This window comes from Schistocerca nitens, chromosome 11 (assembly GCF_023898315.1).
Source record: "Schistocerca nitens isolate TAMUIC-IGC-003100 chromosome 11, iqSchNite1.1, whole genome shotgun sequence".
NCBI classification, from domain to species: domain Eukaryota; kingdom Metazoa; phylum Arthropoda; class Insecta; order Orthoptera; family Acrididae; genus Schistocerca; species Schistocerca nitens.
The window spans coordinates 152,080,823-152,105,463 of record NC_064624.1 but is presented as its reverse complement, the minus strand read 5'-3'; the positions used below and the strand labels follow the sequence as shown (position 1 = coordinate 152,105,463).

Below are 24,641 nucleotides of genomic sequence, written 5' to 3'. Positions count from 1 at the left end.
AGGCTGTTGTGAGGAGGTGTTAAGGATCCCCATCTTTCGAAACAAGTGCGGAAAGAGTGCCTGTGATGAACACCACTCATTATTCTAATGTTTCTTTTTTTTGTGCAGTGAAAATTTTCTTTGCAAGATGTTAATTCCCCCACAATATAATAGCATATGACATTAATGACTGAAAATAGCCGAAGTACGAAGCCTTAATGGTGTCTACTTCATCCACTGAAACAATTACCCATAGTGCAAATATTGCTGAGCTAAGTGTTTTGTGTTTTATAAAGATGAAGAATGTGTGCTGACCAGTTACATTTGCTGTCTTTATAAGCACCCAGAAATTTTGTATCCTCAGCTTTTTGTATTTCTTGATCTCTGCACTTAATTTCTTTGTGGAGTATGGAATCTCATATAAAGGGTTTTATCTGTATTGAGTGGGAGGCCATTTGAAGAAAACCAGTTTTCAATATCATTGAAAACTTTAATCGTAGTTCGTTCAAGATTGTTGTCTGTAAAATCGTCAGTTAGAAGTATAGTGTCATCCGCAAAAAGAGTAAATTTGTGGTTTGTATTAGAACAAAGTGGGAGATCATAAATGAAGATGAGAAATAACAGTGGACCGAAAACAGAGCCTTGTGGCACACCAAAACTTACTCGGCCCCACTCAGATGAGGCAGGTTTTCTGGATGAGCCATTCAGCAGTACAGTCTGCTTTCGGTCCTTTAGGTATGATTGGAGCCACAAACCAACGGCACCACCCAAACCATAATATTCTGCCTTTTTCAAAAGGATTAGGTGGTTTACACATTCAAAGGCTTTTGAGAGGTCAGAAAAATACCTACTGGAGACATTATTTTGTTCATGGCTTCCAGAACTTGGTTGGTGAAACAGAATACTGCTTGTTCTGTAGAAAGACCAGCACAAAATCCAAACTGATGCTTGTTTAGGATATTGTGGAAGCAAAGATGATTGACAATCAACCTGTGCATGAGTTTATCAAAAATTTCTGAAAAGATGGTTAAGAGGGAGATTGGGCGATAGTTTGTAACATTGTTTTTCTCGCCTTTTTTAAAAAGAATGGTGCCACTACAGCTAGTTTTGGCCTGTTGGGGACTATTCCTTCTTGCAGATATGTATTGAGTACGTTGCATAAGACTGGACTTATATATTTATAGCAATATTTCACTATTTTACAGGAAATATTGGCCACACCAACAGATTTTTTTATCTTCTAATGAAATGACAATTCTTTAAATCCCTTTTTCTGTAACATGAGGTAAGGATAATTGTGAGGGTCTATTACTGATAGCTTTCTGTAGAAGAGCCAATGACTCGTCCATAGAACCTTTACAGCCTGTCTTCTCTGCTGCCGACAAAAAGTGCCTTTTGAAGATTTCTGCAACCATTTCAGGTTTCTTTACTATATTGGTACCTTGTTTAATTTCAACAAGTGTCCTGTTCCCCATAACTTTTTTTTTTTGCCAGTTTCTCACTTTATTACATTCCAAATTGTTTTTATTTTGTTGTCAGACTTATCAATTTCAGACTTAATGGACATATTTTTTGACTTACTTATTACCTTCTTTACGATACTACAGTAATGTTTGTGGTGCTGACATTTCTTTGGATCAATACAAGTTCTGAGGGAATAATACAGCATCCTCTTTGTTCTGCAGGATGTTTTTATTCCTGCAGTGATCCATGTCTTATTGACAGAGTTTAAAGTACTGTTTCTATTTTTTTTGGGGGGAGGGGGAGAACTGTAGCTTCAAAAATAGATACAAATTCATTCAGAAATGTATTATAATTTTGTTCGCATCTGTTTCATTGAAAACTGGACTCAAGTCTATCACTTGCAGGTTGGTGTTGAAATTTTGGAGGATTTCATCGATTTTTTTCCCCTTAAAGTTTCCCAAGAATTTTCAAAACTTGCTCAGATTGATGATGTCAGTGAGAGTAAGCAGTCAACCACCATGATCAGAAAGGCCAAGAACTGGATGTACACTGATATTGTTGACTCTTGACATATATATTAGTCAACAATATCAGTGTACACACACACACACACACACTCACACTCACACTCTAGAGTTACCAAGAACTGTCAGTCTGACAAAATAAATATATATATTCTTGGTAACTCTAGTTGGAAAATTTACTACTGTTGTCAGATTATAAGAATCAACTAGATGTTGTAGATCTGCTTTACCATTGCTTTCATTTAGGAAATCTACATTGAAATCACCTTTAATTATTAGATCATTGGATTTTGAGTACACTTGCGATAAGATGGAATCTAACTGCCTTACGAACACCTTTATGTTCCCTGAGGGAGCTCTGAATAGTGTTTAAGTAAACTACTAATCCACCATTCTTCATGATATACCTACAGTAATGTGTTGGTAGACAGTAACCACTAAGCTGTAACATTTCTCATGTGGTGTTCAATAAAGCATAAAACATTGGCATCCTTTATCTGTTGTGGGTCATCTGAAAGAACAGAAATTTCATTAACGTTGTTTATAAGTTGTCCTACATTATGGTGCAAAATTGTCATAGCTTTGGTATTTTCTGAAAGTGGCTGCTTTTGTCTAAAAAAGTATTTGTGGGCTCAGAAACAATAGGCTCCATTGTTAACTGTTTCATGGAAATTCTGAGCTTGAAAATTAGTCTGATGGGATTGCTGGAGCCAGTTAAGGGGAATAGGTTCCGATTGAGGAGATATTTTGTTGATTTTTTTCATGATTGCTGCATTTGAAGGAGTACGTGAGGTTTGTTTACCTGACCTGTTAAGGTGCATGCTGTGTCTGCTAAACAGCTCTCATTGAAAATTACTCGTATCTACAACACAAGTATTGCTAAACTGTTTACAAGTCTTTGCTAATTTAGAGTTCGATTGAGAGACAGTTTAATTTACACAGGACTGTGGGATTAAGTCGTGTCTCTTTGGAATGTTCACAAGAAATACTGTAGAATGCTGAAGCGCCATTAATTTCTCCTTGAGTGATCGTGTAACATCAAAACTTTCATTGCAGGCTACATTGTTCGAACCACCTATTATAATCACATAATAGTTTTTTACTCTTTCAGGATCGCAGCCTACAACAACTTCCTGAATTTTCGCATCTGGTTTCGTGATTCCACAAACATCGGCATTATTGAAACTGTTTTTTACCATTTTGGCCATACCTCTTCCATGACTGTCTGCAAAAATATGAACACGCTTTGTTTTATTCATAGCAGAAATTTCTCTTCTCAATGCTGGAAGTTCTGGCCTTCACAAATCAAACATTACTTTTTTATGACAATTTACACTTTTTGGAACGTTTGCCAAGGTCGCTTTAACATTCGAATTCAGCTTTTGTTCTGAGTCACTCATTGGAAAACTGTTAAGAGAACAGAGTATATTAAATTTTTTTACATTCTCAAACCTTGTATCATTTACTGTCGGTGGCATTTTTGCGCCTACTGCGTTCTGTTGTTGGATACTTTCTTTCATTCAGCCAAATCGTCGGCATTTTTTTTGGTAGGTCATCCATGTTTTGCTTTGATTTCAGCTGCATATTTTCGTACTTCATGCAGTCGTTTTCTGTTCCGAGGTCATTGATTACATTTTGTAAACTTGAAATATGTTCATTATATTTAGCGATTTCACTTTTGCACTTCGCACACCTCGTCTTTTTAGCTGCATTGCTATAATTCATTTTGGCAGCAAAATTGCGCACACACATATTTGCTGCCATGAGCAGAAGGCTGTGCGATAATGTATGAACAATGGAAGGGAAGGCTTTAGCAGTGAATACAGTGAATACAGTGTCACTGAATTAGGCCACATCAGCCTTACACATAGAGCCTAGCGCCATGTCACTTCCACTTATTTTCTGCAGTGAAAAAAAAAAAGCTTCAGGGACGCTATTTTCAGAGTCATTGAGAGCTAAAAAATCAAATTTCGGATGTACTCAACAGACTATCAGATAGGGGCTTCAGGGAGTGTTTTAGAACACTGGACTGAATGCTGGAACTGTATTGCCTGAGATATTACTTTGAAGGTCTGTAATAGTGTCTGAATAAAGGTGAGCAGTATTTTCCATTAAATAAATAATTCTGGTTATTTTTTTGACACTGCCTCTTATAATACACTAGTTCAACGCTTGAGAGAGCTGGAAATGTGATTAATAACTTCCAAAATGTAATCCAGATACATAATTTTTGTTGTACTAATGTACATCAAATAAGATTTCATATTAATTACTTTTGTTGTATTATGTGATTTGATGATGTATATTTTTCAGAATTCCTGTGAATAAGTACGATGTATGCAGAAATTTCTGATCATTTTTGTTTTATTTAAAAATGTTTATTGCTATGAAAAATTTGTTTTAGGTTTTGTGTCTATTTCTTATTTGTGTAAGGTATGTGGTTTGGTATATCGTGATACCTATAGCAGCCTGAGGTAGTGGTCATTAAGGAGAGACAGAAGCCAAATGGGATTCAAAAATTCAATTTTTATATTTTAGCATATCTGAAATGTCTGGTCTTTCCTGCATGAAACAGTTCTTGTTTTATATAAATACGACCATTTTTTCATGAGATATGATGGTTTTCTGACACTGTGCAATCTGGGATGCTGACAACTAGGCTTATGCAGAACAACCTTGTGGTCCTAATGTCACAATTTCTAAATTAGTGTATTAGGCCTGTCCAGAAGAGAATGGGGTCTAGGTTGAGAAGATTATTGAAAGAAACGTAAAAAATAGTATTGGAAGATGGTAAGAAGATAAGTGGTAAAGGTCGCCTGACAAATGTTGAAATAGATTACAGAATTATTATGGCTTGGCCACAAGAAGAAATGTAGGGAATTTAGAAAACATGAAAAAAGCTGTATGGGCTATCTTTTTTTCATAAACTTTCCTCAAATGAAAACCCAGTGCACAGTCTGCCCGAATGATCCTGACACTTTGTGCAAGTACAGGAGAAGTGCCAGATATGACCACAAACATTCTTTACCTGCATCAGTAATGAATGAAATTAAACCCGTATTTAGACACCTTTGTAAAGATTCCTTGTTGAAGAAATGTCTTCATGGGAAAACCCAAAATTTAAATGAATGTATGAATTCTGTCATTTGGAACCAGCTACCAAAAATTGTATTTGTTCAGCTTACATATTTGATGTTTGATGCTATTTTATACTTCAATGATGTTGTAATTGGAAAACTGTGTTTTGGAATTATTGGTCATAAAATCTAGTGGAAATACTGCAAAATCCTTGGTGCAAATACATACAGAGAGAATCAGCAAAGCAGATACTGCTAATTTAAAATGCACAAAAGAAGCCAAACAGAAAATAAGCGGGACCAAGAGAAGAAAATATCAAAATGATTCAGATGATGCTAAGTATGGTGCAGGAAAATATTAGTGGTAAGTAATTATCATCAATAACTATACCAGAATTGCAATATTAAACTTTAAATGGATTTTTCTTAAAACTACATTTTTTTTACTTTCAGGTACCATTATTTGATAAACTAATGGGGTTAGAAACATGAAATTTGGTCAGTTTGTACTGCAGATGGAAATAAGTTATTACAAGTAAATTGAGAGCCACCAAACAATAAGAAACTGTTTTATAATAATTCATCTACAAAAAGGTTAAATTTTTCCAGTGAAAGAATACTTTTTCCTTCAAAATCATAAGAAATATGTTAATTTTACTTGTAAATTGAGGCATATATTTTATATATATGCAGTCAAAATTTCATTGTTTTATCACTTATAGTCCTTTTGAAAAGCATACCTATTCAAAAGGTAAAATGGCATTGGCAGAATTGGGATAACAATTGCCTTCCATCTCCCCTTAAGGGGAGGGAATATGTCACCACTTTCAACTATGTGCCTTTGTATGTGTTAACACTATCTTTTTGGATTTTGCAATGTAGTAATGTATTGACATCTCTAGTATTACACTGGCTTTTAAACATTTAAGACATTGGCCTACTTGGCATTTCTGGTCTTGCATCTTGTGTACGAGCATAATAAATCTTGGTTGCAACTGGGAATGAAAATGAGTAAATTTAAATTGTGTAATTTTTCTTATTGTGATATTACTAAATTACTTTGTACAATTATTTGTTTGCACATTTTTGCTTCAGGTCCTGTTGATATTATGCTACTGGTGGATGATCTACTTTAGTAATAACAGAAACAAATGATATTTTCTCAGGAATAAGTAGTTGAAAGACTAAGTGTAACCACCAGGTAAAAACAGAGCTCTAATTCACAACATGCTTCTCACAATGAAGCTTAAATTTTGGTTCCTTAACCTTCCATTTTAACATTCTCATCACTTAGAATATGGAGTTTCCCACAGAAATTAAGTGAAGTAATCTCCATTAGAATATTAAAACAGGGAATATAAATGACAAACTGTATTGGTGGTTATTCAAAATCTTGCTTTAAAAAAATCAACTTAACCTACTATATTGTTATGTAGTATTTACAGTGTAAAGATGAAACAAATATTATGAATAACTATCAGTACACCCTCTGTCATATCAACATCATGTGATGATCCTGACTATCATAACTAATGAGGAGGTACTGAAAAGAATTGTAGAGAAGAGAAATTTATGGCACAGCCTGATCAGAAGAAGGGATTGTTGATAGGACAGATTCTGAGATATCAAGGAACCACCAGTTTAGTACTGGAGGGAGCTGTAGTGGGAGAGTGGAGGTCAGAATAGTAGAGGGAGACCAAGAGATGAAGACAGCATGCAGATTCAGAAAGATATAGGCTGCGGTAGTTATTTAGAGATTGAGAGAGTTGCACAGGATAGAACACCATGGAGAGTTGCACCAAAGCAGTCTTTGGGCTTAAGACCACACAACAAAGAAAGAAACTTATATAGTAAACAAGCCCTATTTATTCCCTTATAAATAGTGTTTGGTAAGTTTGTATGTCTATATTTAACTTTTTCGTACTTCAACACGCATTTCCACTATAGTAGTTTGTCCCAAACGATGGCCACTAACCTTTCAATGATTTGTAACAGTATGTGATGGAACAGTGGATTCAGAAAAATGCTCTCCAACGTCTCTGAGGCTAGTTGCCTACATTGAAAACATAGCAGAGATGCACCAAAATGACAAATGTTTAAATTCAAGGAATTGCTAAGAAGAGATTTAGAACATATCAGATCGGCTGTTGGTTACAAATTGTGGCACTTAAGGTAAGTAAGCAGTGCAAGAGACCACTTTAGTTTCACTTAACATAAACACAGAGATAATTATACTTGTGTAAGCTTTACAAAGAAACTCTAGAGAGAATAGGCACTCTTGTCGAACACACAGCGAATCTTAAAACCGAAAATATGTGCAATGTTTCCGTTTGTTACATGGGGCACTCTGAATTAAGAATGGCGAAAGATGGCACACTGGATTTAACTTAAGAGAAATTTGGCAGTGGATAAGCTATTAAGAGTGCCCCCCACGGTTATGTGTTAGTCAAATACAACAAAGGTTTAGAAATGGGGACGCCAGTTTTGATGGATGCAATAAAACAAAGTCCCTTTGACAGAAAAAACTGATGAATTCTCGTCCTTCGAGCCTACTCTAACGTAAATAGCAGATTTCAAAAAGGAATGGATTGCAAGGCCAATGTGGCGCATCCTTGAAAGTCCCAAAGAATTCTTGATATATAAAATGTGTGAAATCTGGAGTCTTTGATAACTATAAAAAAAAGGCGAATTGAATATCCAGCACCATAGAAACACAGAAAATAGTTAACAAACGTTGTAGTGGTTGACATAATATTTGATTTCTAGCACAAAAGGTGCTTTAGCAAAGATCTCGACAGTAGGTGAATGGGAAAAAGTTCAAAAAGGAGACTACTTCTGATATGAAAATACTGTGCAACTTACATGAAAATGACATCTATACTAACAAACACAGGACTATGCATTCATTTTGCACTACACATGATGAATGTGAAAACCAATTCACTTCTCAAAAATTTGTTGAAACAAAATAGTTACATATTCTTTTCCATAAAATTTGGAGCAACCAGATGATTAAATGAACAAAATAATATTTCTACTAACAAGACCTGCTCTTAAAATACTTATAAAGAAAGCTAAAAAATAAGTGGTTTGAAAGCAGTGGGTCAAGTATGTTAGTTTTTATTTACTAGTGTATTACAGAAACTAACACTTATAACTGAAAACAGATTTTATCATGTCAAGTTCAAATTCCCTGGCCTGCTTTGGGTACTATTGCTACAATTGGTTTTATCTCATGATTGTAAAACCTTCTCAACATATTCATCTTAGTATCGTTGCCATAACAAATTTGAAAATCATTATCACCTTTGTCTTAAAAAATCTTAAAACCATATAAATCTCCAAAAACGTTCAAAACTTGTCAACATATGTATCAGATACAATTTTCCATGCATATCCAGCGCCCCCTGATACTGCACCTAGAGGGACAAAAATTTTGCATGAAATTTATATTTTCCTTTTTAAGGCATCCTGATGATTATTAATTACCCAAATACAGTTAGAGATTTTTGGACGGTATTACATAGTGGAACACAGAGATGCCTTTGGATGAATGTGATACTGCATGAGACAGGAAAATGTAGAGTCACAAAGTCTAAATAATCAAGGGCGATGCCAGAAAGCACAAGAATTGAAGGAAAATATCACACAACTCCCTTTTCGTGGTTGTCAGTCATGAAGCCATAAAGGTCAGTTCACACTTACCAGAATGGTCAGCAGGACATTGCAGAAGGCTTTTCATACCATGGAATCCACATAGATTGTCAGTGGACAGAGCAATACCCCAGTGTCAAGGTCTGTCGGAAGAAGTTTTGATACTGGCATTGGTGGTGGTGGTGGTGGTGGTGGTGGTGGTGGTGGTGGTGGTGGTGATGAGGAGGAGGATGGTATCATTTCCTGACATTGTTAACCACTCGCATGTCCTTGATGACTGCACAGCACAAAGATTTACGCTTTGCCTGGGCACTACAACACTGACATTGGACTGTTAATGACTTGAAACATGTTGCTTGATTGGAGAAGTCTCATTTAAAATTTTATCAAGCAGATGTACAGGTGTGGAGATATCCTCATGATGAATCCATGGATCCTGCATGTCAGCAGGGGACTATTCAAGCTGGTGGAGGCTCTGTAATGCTGTGGGACTTGTGCAGTTGGAGTGATACGGTACCCCTGGTATATCTAGATACAACTCTTGACAGGTGACACATATTTAAGCAGCATCTCTGATCACTTGCGTCCATTCCTGTTCATTGTGTATTCCGACAGACTTGGGCTCTTCCAGCAGTATTCTGCCACATGTCCAGAATTGCTATGAATGGCTATTGGGAAACTCGTCATAGTTTAAACACTTCCACTTGGCATCAGACTCCTCATACATGAACATTATTGACCGTATCTGTGATGCATTGCAACGTGCTGTTCAGAAGAGATCTCCACCCACATGCACTCTTACGGATTTATGGACAGCCTTGCAGGATTCATGGTGTCAGTTCCCTCCAGCGCTACTGCAGACATTAGTCAGGTCCATGCCATGTCGTGTTATGGCCCTTCTGTATGCTTGTGGCGGCCCTACACAATATTAGGCAGGTGTACCAATTTCTTCGGCTCTTCAGTGTATTTCTTTTTTAACAGGAGTAAATTATATTGTCTGCATTGATCTTAATTAACACGAACTTCGAAATTGTTAGTGAAAGAACCTGAAAAACAGTTTCAGAAAAACTGTAAGTTTAGTACTGAATTTTTCTCTTGTTATACATATCTCGTTTTGGCTGTTAATCGCTTTAGTTGTAGAGGGTTACTGGTAATATTTGTAGAGGATCTGACCCATAAAGTAAAAGATAATCAGCAAGCTTAGTTCGAGTTAGTTGTTTACTCTTCTACAAAATATTGCACTTGGCACAGTGGCACTCCACTTTTTTATCGTTCTCGGTCATGGCACGAGTTAATTGCTATTTATAAGCAGCTGGAAATCACTCTGACTATTGTCAAGTGACTGAAAGATGTGGCGAATGTGTGTGTTGGGAGGACAGCCAGACATACCAGCGGTACATCAAGTACCATCCTCTTCTATGGATACAGTCTGGGACTGTGAGTCGTGTGCTAGGTGTCCTCCACAGGCGAGACAGGCACTGTGGACAGTTCAGAGCGTTGCATTCATTCCCCTAACCTACAAGTTCGAGCTGCTGCGCATCTGAAATAGGAACTGAGCCTAATAGTCGACATATGACGAATAATGGTACCCCTTAGGGAAATGTCAGCAAGGAATGAGAAGGAACACCACGTGCACACACTGTGTATGCATGGAAGTCTCCTTCAGTATGACAAAGAGGCTATTCTGGCAGTCATTGAGGGAAAAGTGTGAAACGAACTGATGATTGTGGTGTACATTGGAACAAATGATGCTCTTTGTCTGTTTTCGAAGGTCATGCTTGATTCCTTTCAAGGTCATACTTGAATCTTTTCAGCGAAAAGGCTGAGAATACAGTCTTGTTTCACTGATGCTCACAATCTGCAGGATCTTCCCCAGAACAGATCACAATGCCCTCATTCTTAGTCAAATGGAAGGTCTGAACCAGAGACTACAAAAATTGCCAAACGGTTTCTAGCTACTTCAGTCCAGAACTGCACAGCTGCTACAGTCGCAGTTTCGAATCCTGCCTCAGGCATGGATGTGTGTGATGTCCTTAGGTTAGTTAGGTTTAAGTAGTTCTAAGTTCTAGGGGACTGATGACCACAGCAGTTGAGTCCCATAGTGCTCAGAGCCATTTTGAACTCTTTGAGGACGTTCTTATCCAAACTGCTATTACTGACCGTGAGGAAATAATATCAGCAATGATTACTAAAGTACCAAATGCAACAAAAACCGATAGACAGATTTATGTGTTCAGTAAACTAGATAAGGAAGTAGTAGTGTTGTATCACAATGAGAAACTTCACACTTGTAGCTGAGGACAGGAGCATATAGACGAAGTGTGTCTAAAGTTTAAAAGAACAGTTGACCATGCACTGGACAGATGTGTACACAGTAGAACAGAACATGATGGGAGAGACTCTCACAGTACCCAATTATTGTAAAGAATTTCCTAAAGAAACAGGGTCTGCTGCACAATAGGTGTAAAACAAAGTGAAGAGGTATAGAGAGTGTCCCAAAATGGATGTTCACTTTTCAGGGATATGACAGGTTCATTGATTCCAACTTCTCCAGAATCACTGCTTCCTCTCAGGGCAATTTCCTCTCTTCTGCACAGAAGAATTGTTTTCACATTGGCTTTCAACTTTTTCTGTTCTCTTCAGCAATTTTACTGTTTTACACATTGACTGACTCTGTAGCACCAAGTTATTTGCCTTCAGCAGCCTTCACAAAACTTGATGCATTCTTGACAACAAATTTATAATATTTCGTATGTGCATGGTGATCAAAGCTCTCTAAAATTTTCTTCCAGTTAGTAAATGGCTTACTAACAAAGGCTCCAAGTTGTTGCTGACCTGGACGACTTCACAATTTTCCAAGCAAAATGCATACTTTGCAAAATGCTCCCTGCATGACATCTGAATAAACAAACCATGAGTGTATTTTATTCCAGTGACATTGAAAAGAATGCTTATTCTTGCCAGTGGCTAGATACTTGAAAGTATCCAATGGGATCCAAGGCTTTGTTAATGCTTTCAGCTTTTTCTCGTCATTGTTTGGAGGATGATCCACATATCTGCAGCGGATAGACACTTGGTGCAGGGAGTGGCAACTGACCCTTAACATAGACAAATGTAATGTATTGCGAATACATAGAAGAAGGATCCTTTATTGTATGATTATATGATAGCGGAACAAACACTGATAGCAGTTACTTCTGTAAAATATCTAGGATTATGCATATGGAACGATTTGAAGTGGAATGATCATATAAAATTAATTGTTGGTAACGCGGGTACCAGGTTGAGATTCATTGGGAGAGTCCTTAGAAAATGTAGTCCATCAACAAATGAGGTGGCTTACAAAACACTCATGCGACCTATACTTGAGTATCGCTTATCAGTGTGGGATCTGTACCAGGTCGGGTTGACATTGGAGATAAAAAAGATCCAAAGAAGAGCGGTGCGTTTCGTCACAGGGTTATTTGGTAAGCGTGATAGCGTTATGGAGATGTTTAGCAAACTCAAGTGGCAGACTCTGCAAGAGAAGCGCTCTGCATCACAGTGTAGCTTGCTGCCCAGGTTTCGAGAGGGTGCGTTTCTGGATGAGGTATCTAATATATTGCTTCCCCCTACTGATACATCCCGAGGAGATCACGAATGTAAAATTGGAGACATTCGAGCGCGCACGGAGGCTTTCAGACAGTCGTTCTTCCCGCAAACCATACGCGACTGGAACAGGAAAGGGAGGTAATGACAGTGGCATGTTAAGTTCCCGCCGCCACACACCATTGGGTGGCTTGTGGAGTATAAATGTATAGGTAGATCTCCCAATACCATAATCCATCGATGCAGATGCACAGTTCCTACCTGGCTGTACAAGGAAGATAAAAATTAAAGTCAAATAGCACAGCAACACCCATCCACGTTCGCTGATTTACTGCTTGCTATAGGGCTAGTCGATAAGTGACAGCCTGCTACTTTATCACAGATATTTTTCTGTTGTGAATATGTGTGTGGCACACTTCCTGAAATACCTCTCACTCTTTCACAGTATAGTGCTTATGTGTTATGCGGTGGCTTGTGTAAAAAATAATGCCTATGACTAAGCTGTGACAAACTGCATATGTGGCAGTCATACAGATCCTCCATTAACATCCAGTATTCATGCACTTCGTTTTATTGAGAAGATCGCCCAAAATGACCTCCATGAAACTGATAATACAAATGGCTCTATAGGTCTTCTTAAAGAACTAACGATGGTGGTACAACAATAAAATGTGTTAAACACATCTTTATAAAGTTTGTATTCATTTTCGTATAAAGGGTTCCAGTAATTTGTTTAAACGAGTGTTATGAATTGTTTATAATTCCCTGTTCAACAATGGAGAAAGTCTGCTTTCTTTCTTATGTACAAGGATTCCAACAAGATTATGTGACAGCACAACATTAAAATTTTCGTAACACTGGCCCTAATTTTTTTAAATCTTGCTTTTTTGCAGTGTGAATTAAATCAAAATCAAACTTTGTATAAAATATATTGGAACTTTGGCAACTTCTTTCTACCAAAGCTGTGAATTCCTAGACCTAAAAACATGACTTTTACTGAGAACATACTTGGAGAAGCAACACAAAATCAACAAGATTACCTTGTATGATGGTAGCGACTAGAAACAATATTGCTAACATATGAAGGGCTTATTTCAATAGTGGCACAGGTCCATTACCTCCACTTTTCTGTCTATTGTGCTTCTGAAATTAACGATCCAAACAAACAGAAAGAAAGGTTCATCTCTAGCAAGAAGCCATATGCTTGAATATTTCTGATATCTCAACTGCAGATTTTTCAGTACTTATTTAACTTTAGGAATCTGTATTTCAAGATGAGCAAAAATGGACTTGTACCACTATTGAAATAAGCCCTTCATATAGTATGTCCTACTTTTCTTTGGGCCTGAGGTCCATCCCACGGTTCAGACCTCATCGACACAATTCGGACATTTTCGTGATGAGTGCTACTGCTTCCAATCTGTAATTAGCGGTGCAGCAGTAGGCATTCTGCAGTGAACTGGTTATTGTTTCATACTGTACTGCAGCCTTAATTTAATTACATTTCATGTTTCTTATTCATCAAAACACGTACAACATGTTGGTAGTGAAGGTTCCCCTAATGGTCTTCTTAGGCTCTGTGCCGGAATAGTCACATGAATGCCACACTGTTTTCTACCCTAGTCACAGATCCCGCTGTTTAATCGAAAAGTATTGCAGGCAGGCACCAATTACACATAAATAAAGTCAGGCAATAACGCAATTAAATAAATAATTTGCAAAACACTTCAGATAATAGACAGGTGATTGAATAATTTAGTCGATGCAATTAATAAACTGATTAAGATTGGAGTACTGTACTGTTTTAAAAAATTCACACAAATATGATTGTCTTATACACTATGTGATCAAAAGTATGCAGACACCCCCAAAAACATATGTTTTTCATATTAGTTGCATTGTGCTGCCACCTACCGCCAGGTACTAATATCAGTGACCTCAGTAGTCATCAGAAACTGAGAGAGCAGAATGGGGCGCTCTGTGGAACTCACGGACTCTGAATGTGGTCAGGTGATTTGGTGTCACTTGTCTCATATATCTATACACAAGATTTCCACACTCCTAAACATCCTGAGGTGCACTGTTTCCTATGTGATAGTGAAGTGGAAAGTTGAAGGGACAAGTACTGTTCAAAAGTGTACAGGCCGACCTGGTCTGTCGACTGACAGAGACTGACAGTTGAAAAGGGTTGTAATGTGTACTAGACAGATATCAATCCAGACCATCACACAGGAGTTCCAAACTGTATCAGGATCCACTGCAAGTAGTAGGACAGTTAGGTGGAGGAGAGAGAATTTGGATTTCATGGTCCAGCAGCTGCTCATAAGCTAAACGACGCCTCGCTTGGTGTAAGGAGCGTAAACATTGGACGAACAGTGGAAAAACGTTGTGTGGAGTGACGAATCACAGTACACAATGTGGCGAATACTCGGTGAACATTATCTGCCAGCGTGTGTAGTGCTAACAGTAAACTTTGGAGCCAGTGGTGTTTTGGATGCCTCTATCACAGCACAGGCCTCTGTTGATGTTCTAAGCAACTTCTTGCTTCCCACTGTTTAAGAACAATTCAGGGATGGCGATTGCATCTTTCACTACTGTCAAGCACCTATTCATAATGCATGGCCTGTGGCAAGGTGGTTACACGACAATAACATCCCTGTAATCGACAAGCCTGCACAGAGTCATGACCTGTATCCTATAGAATATCTTTGGGACTTTTTGAAAAGTCGACTTCTCGCCAGGCCTCACCGACTGACATCGATACCTCTTCTCAGTGCAGCACTCCTTGAAGAATGGGCTCCCATTAGTATTGGAACAACCTGTGTAAAGGGCACATAGTACCGTTATCCCAGATTTCGGCGATGTCATCAATCAAGATGGCGGATTTTGGCGGGAAGTTTGAATTTTGGTCGGAAAGTGCCACGCCCCCCCTTACTTCCCCAGAAAAATGGCGTGAAGTTCAAATTCCAACAGGATAAAGCATCACACTACTCTTATTTCTACTAAGCATAGAAAATGGGAGGGAAAAAGTACTTGTCTTTATTATGTAATCAATTTCAAGTAGGTGTGTTCTCCTCTGGGTCTTGACTCCAACTGGCTTAGTTCATATCCGTGCAACCACAGGGCACCACAGTGATGTCACGTCATGACGCAAGTACCGTCATTCAAGATGGCTGCACCCAGTCTATCCAGCATGAGCTCCAGAGCCCAACTGGCTCAGTTCATATTGGTGCCACCAGAGGGTGTTCTCCTGACATCAGATCATGACGCATTCAAGATGACGGCACCCACTGTGTTCACCACGAGCTCCAGAGCCCAACTGACACTAGAGGGGACTACAGTGACGTCGTGTGATGACCCATGACTGTCTGCTCTCTCACGCGTGGACGCGCGTTATAACCAGACACGCACAGCGTTAGCGGCCCATGAGCGACGGCTTACATCACAGCCTCAAGCCTGCACATTTATACTCGCGCCGAACATAGTCTTCTGTAAATATACTAACTAAAGTAACACCCACATTGCGCATATAACCTAAGTACTTAATTCCATTTCAATTTTAAACATATTCAATAAGTCAATTTACAAGTTCAATATTCAATGATCAAATGAGAAGTTCCACATTTTCCTACTATCAGTGCGGTGTTCATTCATGACCTAGCACCCCACACCCCTAGAATGCTGCACTCCTATTGACTACTGCATTAGTCATTTGATTCGACTTCATAGAACCTAGGAATCAATTTTCACCAATGCCGCACCCACCTGGACTTGGAATCAAATAGTTAAATTCTCAATCACGATCCTCAACCCACACCAGGCACCCTTACCGGCCCATGTAGGCACGCCAACGTGCACTAACCTGTACTAATGTGCACAGCGCATGATGTCATCCAAGTTGGTGGGGCGAAATGGTGGGAAAACAGATCTGAACACAAGTCTTTATTTTGCAGGCGGTATCTCCACCACGACATTTACAGTCCAACTGACATAGTACATGTTACTGCTATCAGATTGTACTGTCATCCCTCCTATGACCTAATCCCAGATGGTGGTCTGTAAGGGCGAGAATTATGCTAAAATTACTCAGGCTGCGCTAGGCTGCTGGTGAGAGTAAGGAAGGAGTCCACTCTATTTTCTTTCGAACATTTAACTTGGAGATCGAATATATATATATCACACTGAGGCAAAACACACTTGCGCTCACAATACACAGTCTGCAGACATGCGAACAACTCCTAATTTACGCAAATAATTTAAATGCAGACATTCAAACTCCTCCTAAACAATTCAGCACAGTTATGTTTAGACACACTCAGTACTCATAAACTGTTCAAATAACTCATAGCACAGCCTACAGACCTGCTCGCAAAATAATTCAATCGACATGCACAAGCACCCTCCGCCAACGCATTTCCAGTAGACAGCCCAACTACGTGGCGCGGCCGTCAGCTGTTCAACCACGGACGAGCCCCCCCCCCCCCTCCCCGCCCTTGTCCAACAAGCATGGGCGGCGAGATCTCATTCATACTTCATATCTGAGAAATTCCTATCCAAATACATGTTCACCTAGACACACATGCTGACGTGATCGGGCGGGAGCACAGCCGAGAGCTGCAACCGAACACAGGGCAAAACTTTATGTAGGCGCCAGTGATGATGCGACTTGACAGGGGCAGGGGCGTGCACTCCAAGCAGGACTGCGCACATGGGGCGTTGCTCGCTACCCTCACTCTAACTGTGGTCCAGCGACGATGCTACAGAAATACTTTCCAGAATAGCAGAACATGCTTTCTCCTTAGCAGTTCTATCAGACCATAAGTGACGTTTGACTGACGCATAGCTGCGCATATCTACATACTATCACAAACGCATCTAGTAATGTTATCAATCTTGTACTCAAGTCACATTGCTATCTAAAATAATAACCACTCTAACTATAGCAAATTCCATAGTCCCCAAGAAATACTTAACGTGCACTTTTGTCCCAGTTTCGTCTTCTCTCAGCGTTTAGTGCACGGAAATTCTTGCCCTAAGAGAACCTCTGTACCAAAATAATGCACAATAACGTCCAATGTTATCTTCCTCGTGGACATAACCCCATCACATTATGCTGATCCTGCTCTCAACATACGCGAATGTTTGCACAGCTATGTAGAGGCTCCCATATGCCAGCACAAAGCATGTTAATCAATCCAACATTATCATTTGCTCTTATCGAATTTACTCGCCAAATTACTGATGCCGCCGTTATCCAAGCACCATCCACCTCTTCTTTCTGGGACTTTCAGCGGTAAAACTAAAGTGCATTACAGTTAAACCCTTAAACTTGTCTATAGATCATCAAATACATACCATGCTCTCAATGGTATTGGAAGCCAGGAACATATTTACCAGTGTAACTACAATTGAATATTACTTATCATGCTATAGTCTAACACTCATCAATGTACAGTTAATGTCACCTCTTGACTACTCTGCTTCAGTATCTATAGCGCATTTAATTTTCCACGAAAGAAATCTCTCGCCATTATCGATGTGCTCAATCTGTACCTCCCTCACTATAGGATACACAGTCATCCTCTCTAGTCATTGTGGGGCGGCGGGTGGAATAATTGTTATATAAATGTTCCTATTATTTATTTAATGCTGTTGTTTGCTGTTCTCAACACTGGCTCTCCAACTACAATATTGGCAACCAGAAAGTGATTAGCAACATGTGAAGCCTGTAATTAGAATTCCTAGTGCCCACTTCATCTGAGAAATACATTTATAGCTACAGCTTATAGCTCTGAGGAAATAGGAGATTGTCTGGGATTCATAATCAAAAACCATTTTCTCTAAAATGTTCACTATATTCTGAAAGTCACAGACCAAAAAGAATCCACACAATCCAACTACCAGAGCAGTTCAGAGTCTAATGTGCTGATGCAACTATAATTGTTCAAATTAAATGTTTAAGTGAATGCTCGCCATAATTTGATGATAATGTTCATCAAACGCCACGCTAAATAATGGTAGAATGTCTGTCCCGCGATGGCATGTGAAACTACGACATACGCAAACTGAAGATAGATCATTAAAGTCATCCCAGAATTAACACTTCACTCGAAAATGATTTCATGGTTACGTGTATCCCGAGTAACTTATTACGGCATCCGAGGCTGTTTATAGCAATGATACCGACGCGATGTGACTCCCGGGACAGGTGGTCCGCTAATCAGCATCTGGAGAGAACTGGGGCCTTTTTATTTTGCACAGCGTTCTTATATGTAAAGCCGCAGTGCGGACGGCTAAGGGAACGCCTGATCAAATCCGCTCTCCCGACTAGCCGCTGGGCTAGTAATGCACCACTTTAAGTTCTCGAATAAATCATTGCTTCCTTTGCTGATGGCCGATGAAGCTCTCAATTTAAATGTGCAATCAGCACACAGGTAAGTAATCATAATAAAAGTCTGAAGTGGCTAAGTCAAATATTTTGGGCGAGAGAATTAATTTAATTTCACTACACGCAGTAGACGAGCTCTGAACTTGTACTTTGGAGATACGCTATCACTATAGCTTTATAGTTCTTCAGTTGAAACTTCTCACATCTTTATTATAGCGGATCTCCCTTCTACTTAAATTTAAACATCCTAGCTTTATTTATTCGCCTACTTAATCTATCTTGCTTCCTTAATTTTTAAGACAAAAACCAGAAAATCATGAATTTCAACTAAAATTTTAATTTGTGAGATCCAGAATACTGTTTCTACTAAATTATTATGAAAAATGAATCTAAATATAACTTTTTAAGTTTCTAGCTCTTTTCTGTTGCGCCAATGATTTTTACAGAAAAACGTCCAAATTTCGAAAATGGTTAAAGTTATTGAACTCATATTCAACACACATTGATTTAGTATTACTCCTGACATGCTAGAAACGTTTCAGGTTATTCACTTGATTTTTAAAGTATTGCGCAACATTTATGATGTCAGAGCTAGTTACAGCGGACTGGCTGGCACACAATGGAAAGACCGATGTGAATTTTATACGGCGTGAGTAGGCTGCTTCCCTACATCATGCCATAGTATAAACCATAGTAACTTCATAATACAATATATACACATTTTACACAAACAGTGCAATTATCTTCTTCGCGGATGGATCACTTAGGACCACGCGTAATCAACATTTGTTGGCCTTCCTTTTCGCCCAGTATTCCTTCATAAACAACGAATGGGCTAGCTTTCGTTGCATAGACCATGTATGTCGGTTAGTTTTTCTCTCTTCTTCCTCAAAACCCCTTGTGTTTGTGATTTTTCTGATTTCATTTCTATCATGTAGATTTGGAGACCCAAATTCTCTCAGGTCTTTTTCCGTCTGTTTGTACCAGTTCGGTCTTGTAGTTTTGTTCTTTAAAAATGTATGGATTTTGTGCGTTAACCTGTTTGAGTCCATTCTTTCTAAGTGCCCCATGAATTGGATTCTTCTCATGCGCATTGTGTCTGTTATTTTGGAGATATTTTTATATATTTCTGCATTGGGTTTTGGATAATGTACCCCATCTTTAGTTCTTGGTCCTAGGATTTTCCTCATTATCTTACGTTCTTTCACTTCTAATTCCTCTTTTAGTATTCTGTGTTGAAGGTTTAGTGTCTCAGATGCGTAGAGAGCTTCGGGTCTAATTACTGTTGTGTAGTGTCGTATTTTGCAGTTCCACGAGACTCTTTTTGTTGTAAATGTTTTTTGTTAACTGAAACGCCGTCTCCATTTTCTGGACTCTTGATCTGTCAGATTTCTTTTCATTACAATTTTCTGCAATCCATTCACCTAAATATTTAAATTCTTTTACTCGAGAGATGTAATTATTACCAATTTTGAGATCAGAAGGTGCATCTTTGACGTCAGTCATAAATTTTGTTTTTTCAAGTGAAATTTGTAATCCTATTTTAGCTTCCTGTTCTTGTAATAATTCTAGCTGTTTCTGTGCATCAGTAATGTCTTGTGCGATCAGTGCCATGTCATCAGCAAATGCTAAACAGTGTAATTCTATGCCCTTATGTCTTGGTCCCAGTCTGTGTGCTGGTGCACCTGCTTTTTTCCATTCTCTAACAACTTTTTCAAGAGCACAATTGAAGAGCACTGGGGACAGTACATCCCCTTGTCGTACTCCTGTGTCTATTTCAAATTCTGTGCTCAATTCTCCCATAAATTTTACTTTGGATTTGGCCTCCGTGAGTGTTTCTTTTATGGTGTTTGTTGTCTTTTGATCTAGTCCAAATTCTGCTAATACTTCAAAAAGGGATTCTCGGTCTATACTGTCATATGCTTTTTTAAAGTCGACAAACGTGATGACATAACTTTTGTTTGAAGTACTATGTAAATATTTCATTAAGTTTTTCAAGTTAAGGATCTGTTCTACGCAAGATCGACTTTTTCTGAACCCACCTTGGTATTCGCCTAGTTTTAAATCCAGCTGAGGTTCTGCGCGGTTTAGTAGGGCTTTAGACAGAACTTTGTATGTTATTGACAATAAAGAGATTCCACGATAGTTGTTGGGGTCTGTTTTACTTCCCTTTTTGTACAGAGGATGTATGATTGCAGTCTTCCAATCTGTGGGGATTTTTTCAGTTTTCCAGATTTCATGTATAATTTCTTTGAGTTTTGCAATAAGATTTTCTCCTGCATTTTTCCATAATTCTGCGATGATTTGGTCTTCTCCTGATGCTTTGTTATTTTTCAGTGACTGAATTATCTCTTTACTCTCTTGTAAACTTGGTGGCTTTGAGTCTGCGTTTCGTTGTGTACGATGGAACTCAAATTTTTCTGCAGGCTTTTCACAATTCAGTAATTTAGAAAAGTATTTTGCAAGAATTTCACAGTTTTCGGTGTTGGTAAGAGCAATTTCCCCATGGTCATTTTTGAACTGGAGTGATGGAGGAGAGTACTTTGTTAATTTTTGTTTGAATACTTTGTAGAAATTTCGGGAATTGTTTTTCTTGAAATCATTTTCTATGTCTTGCAATTTTTTGTCTTCGTGTTGTTTACGGACTGTTCGTATTGCTTTTGTGACTGTTTTCCTGGTATCTTTGAGATCTTCCAGGGTCTTTTGATTTTTGTTGCACAACCAATTTTGCCACGCCTGTTGTCTGAGATTTATCAGTTGGTCACACTCATCTGTCCACCATAGGTGTTTACGTGTTCTTGTTTGCGGTGCTACAGTTTCAGCTGCATTTAAAAGACCTGCTTGCAGTTGTTGCCAATTTTGTGGTTTTAAATATTGCGTTTCTTTTGTAAATTGTTCATTGCCATTTATCTTTTGTACATCATATTTACGGTGTGGAGATTTCTTAGTGAATTTTCTTTTTTCTGGAATGACATCTAGGGAGAATTTTGTTGGGTAATGGTCGGAATCTAGGTCTAGTCCATTAAGGACTTTAAGTTTCATGATTTCTACTGTATTTACGCGGGATATCATTACATGATCCAACTGATATTCACCTAGTAATGGGTTATGTGAGATCCAAGTTTTCGTTTTCGAGGCTCATTTCTTGAAAAATGTTGATTTGAAAAATAGGTCATGGTTTTTGCAGATTTCAATGAGTCGCATGCCATTCCGGTTGGTCTGTGTATGCCCTGACCATTTACCTACCCAATATCGATATTTCTTTTCTTTACCGATTTGTGCATTGAAATCGCCCATAAGGATTTTGACATGGTTATTTGGGATTTTTTGGAGAACATTATCTAATTGGTTCCAGAATTCTTCTACTTCTTCTATTTTGTTTTTGTTAGTGATGTTAGTTGGTGCATGTCCGTTGATTAGGGTGTATATCTTATTAGCTGATTTTATTGTCATCGTGGAGAGTCGACCCGAGTAAGATTTGAAAGTTGCGACTGAATCAAGTATTGATGTATCTACTATAAATCCAGTTCCAAATTGTGGACAATTTGCCATGGCTCGTTTTCCAGGTTTTCCTTTGTATATCTTGTATCCTTCCGAATCAAAAGGATTTTCATCTGTATATCATGATTCCTGAAATTCAATAATTTTGATTTTACGTTCTCTGGATTTGTCCAGGATGTTTTTTAGTTTTCCCATTTTTAAGAGAGAATTTACATTAAATGTCATTAGCCAAATTCTAGATTTTGGTTTGATTTTCTTATTATGGGGTTTTGAGGTACTCCGATTTACCTCCATGCACACTTCTCTGGTCTCCCCAGAATCCGAATAGACCACTTGCGGTTTTTCAACCGTGAGATTTGACCCACTGGGGTAATTTGTCTTTAAAGGTGCTGTATCCATGTTGATTTAATTGGACTAGGTTTGTGACTGAAATTGAGATTGTCTGGTTAAGCTCAGAGTTCCACTTCTGAGTTCAATTATCTTTTATATCTGTACAGCTCCCAAAAAAATTATTCTATGCCTACACTCACACAGTCTATATGTCACGATGCTCCCCAGTCCTACGAAAGCACCGTCCACCTTTTCTTTGTTTCTAGAGACGTTGCATTCAGCGGCAATAAACTATTTTACACTGATCACCATTTAGCACCGACAACTAAACCTCGCAAAATTGTCTACAGATCCTCAAATACATACCAGACTAGCAAGAATATTGGAGCGTGAAACCGATCACCATCCCAGCAATATATCACCGAGTACCGTGTCGATCTAGTAAACATATAGTTCATATCCGCCACCATACAAAATCACAGCTGTTACAACAGAGGGCTGAAGTCGCTCTCAGAACTGTTCTACAAATTCGCGATCGTTTCCCCGCGACACAAATGCGTTACTGTCTCTGCTTCCTTGGATGCTCGCTTTTCGATACACATCTCCTGACTCGGCGATTACAAGTATACACTTATTTTCGCCGTAATATTATACGATTTTCGTGATACTTCTCCATATCAAGCACTAGGCGGCGTTCTACGATCGCTAACGCAACATAATTCCCGACATATAGACTCGAAATCATTTCTCTACAAACATGAAACTTTACCTAAGTGGAGCATGCTCTAGGCCACTAACTAGAAACAAACACATTAAAAAAAATCATATTTCCATCCGCGAATACCGAGCTCCGCCGATCTAACATACCCCAAATCATCCATATAGTTTATATGCCAACTAAGGTCTTTCCCATGTCTAGACAACAGGCAAACCTATCTTCCACATGTCAGATGCACACACCACAATCGATGTTCTCTCAACTAAATAAAGACGCGAAATGTGCAAAAGCAGTTAACTGAACAATTTACATGGGAGGGAATAGCAGTCCAGTGCAAATGCACCATCTTCTCAAATTCCAGCTTGATCATCAAAGCCATCCATCTTACGATCTCGATTTCAATTGAACGTCATTCGACAATGAGCCAAGTATCGTAAATACACCCTACCGAAGGCGGTGGCTTTGGAAATGGAAATACCTGTACCTGCCTCACGACTGGACATACTCTTCCCTTTGCTATCACAGTACTCAAAGTAAAATCCATACCCACCTTACGACTGGACATAGTCATTTCCTTTACACAAACACACATACTTGATAAACCCGATGCTCAAATGCGAACATATCATGCACCCAGCACTAATACTAAGTAAATATTTCGTCAATAACTGTTTGCCTACGATACGAAATAATACTGACCCAAAATTAACGATTCGTGTGCATGTCTCTTACTTTCTTCTTGCGAGTCCAGATGTTAAAGAAAAGAACTCTATCCCAACAGCTACTGCATGTTACTGTCACAAGCGTTCTACAGGTGCACTCAAGTATCCATGTTAAATGCTATACCTGCTTTACAAATCGAGGTACGACATTACCTCTGAATGAGGTGGTGTTTTCCAGGCAAATACCGTGACAGTGATGTTACGAATACGCATTATCAGCCAACGATGAAACCTTGTGATAAAATCAAACTACATTGGAAGTGATTCAGCTAAGGAACGTGGTATGTAAGAGATATTTGCGACTGCCTCAAATGTAAAATTCTATACTATTTCCATCGCATTCTGTCTCGAAACCATATCAGAGGTTCCACAATATATCCACTGAATTATAGGCGATGACTGGTTGACAATGGGCACAAACAGTAGTAGTAGTAGATGATGTGCCGATTAAGGTGCTAAGGGGGAAAATGTACACTAGTTTCTCAGATCTCTAGTGTTACGCTATATGTTGGAAATTATGTCCATCATTTGGAATCAGGTTTTTCCATCTAAGCACTTGCATAGCCTCACTCCCACAATTGAATCATATTTCAGGCACTTTCATATCTCTAAATGAGTCAACTTCCTCGTACCCGTCTGCTACAGTAAACTTACAACCTCCTTTTAGTCACACCCTACACATCTTGCAGTCGCACC

At 38.6% G+C, this 24,641-nt stretch overlaps 1 protein-coding gene across 3 annotated transcripts in view; it reads left to right on the top strand.

Moving 5' to 3' along the window:
* The window catches only part of LOC126213306 (zinc finger protein 99-like), a 107,907-nt gene extending 101,603 nt beyond the window's left edge, over positions 1-6,304 (top strand). Inside the window, exon 7 of one of the 3 annotated variants that reach the window (XM_049940992.1) lies at positions 6,140-6,304. In XM_049940992.1, coding sequence (XP_049796949.1) covers positions 6,140-6,199 — 60 coding nt within the window. In that variant the 3' untranslated portion in view covers positions 6,200-6,304. Of the gene's footprint in view, positions 1-5,237; positions 5,483-6,139 lie in introns of those variants that run through there. The other 2 variants (XM_049940993.1, XM_049940991.1) reach the window with 2 other exon arrangements.
* The last annotated feature ends 18,337 nt before the right edge of the window (positions 6,305-24,641 follow it).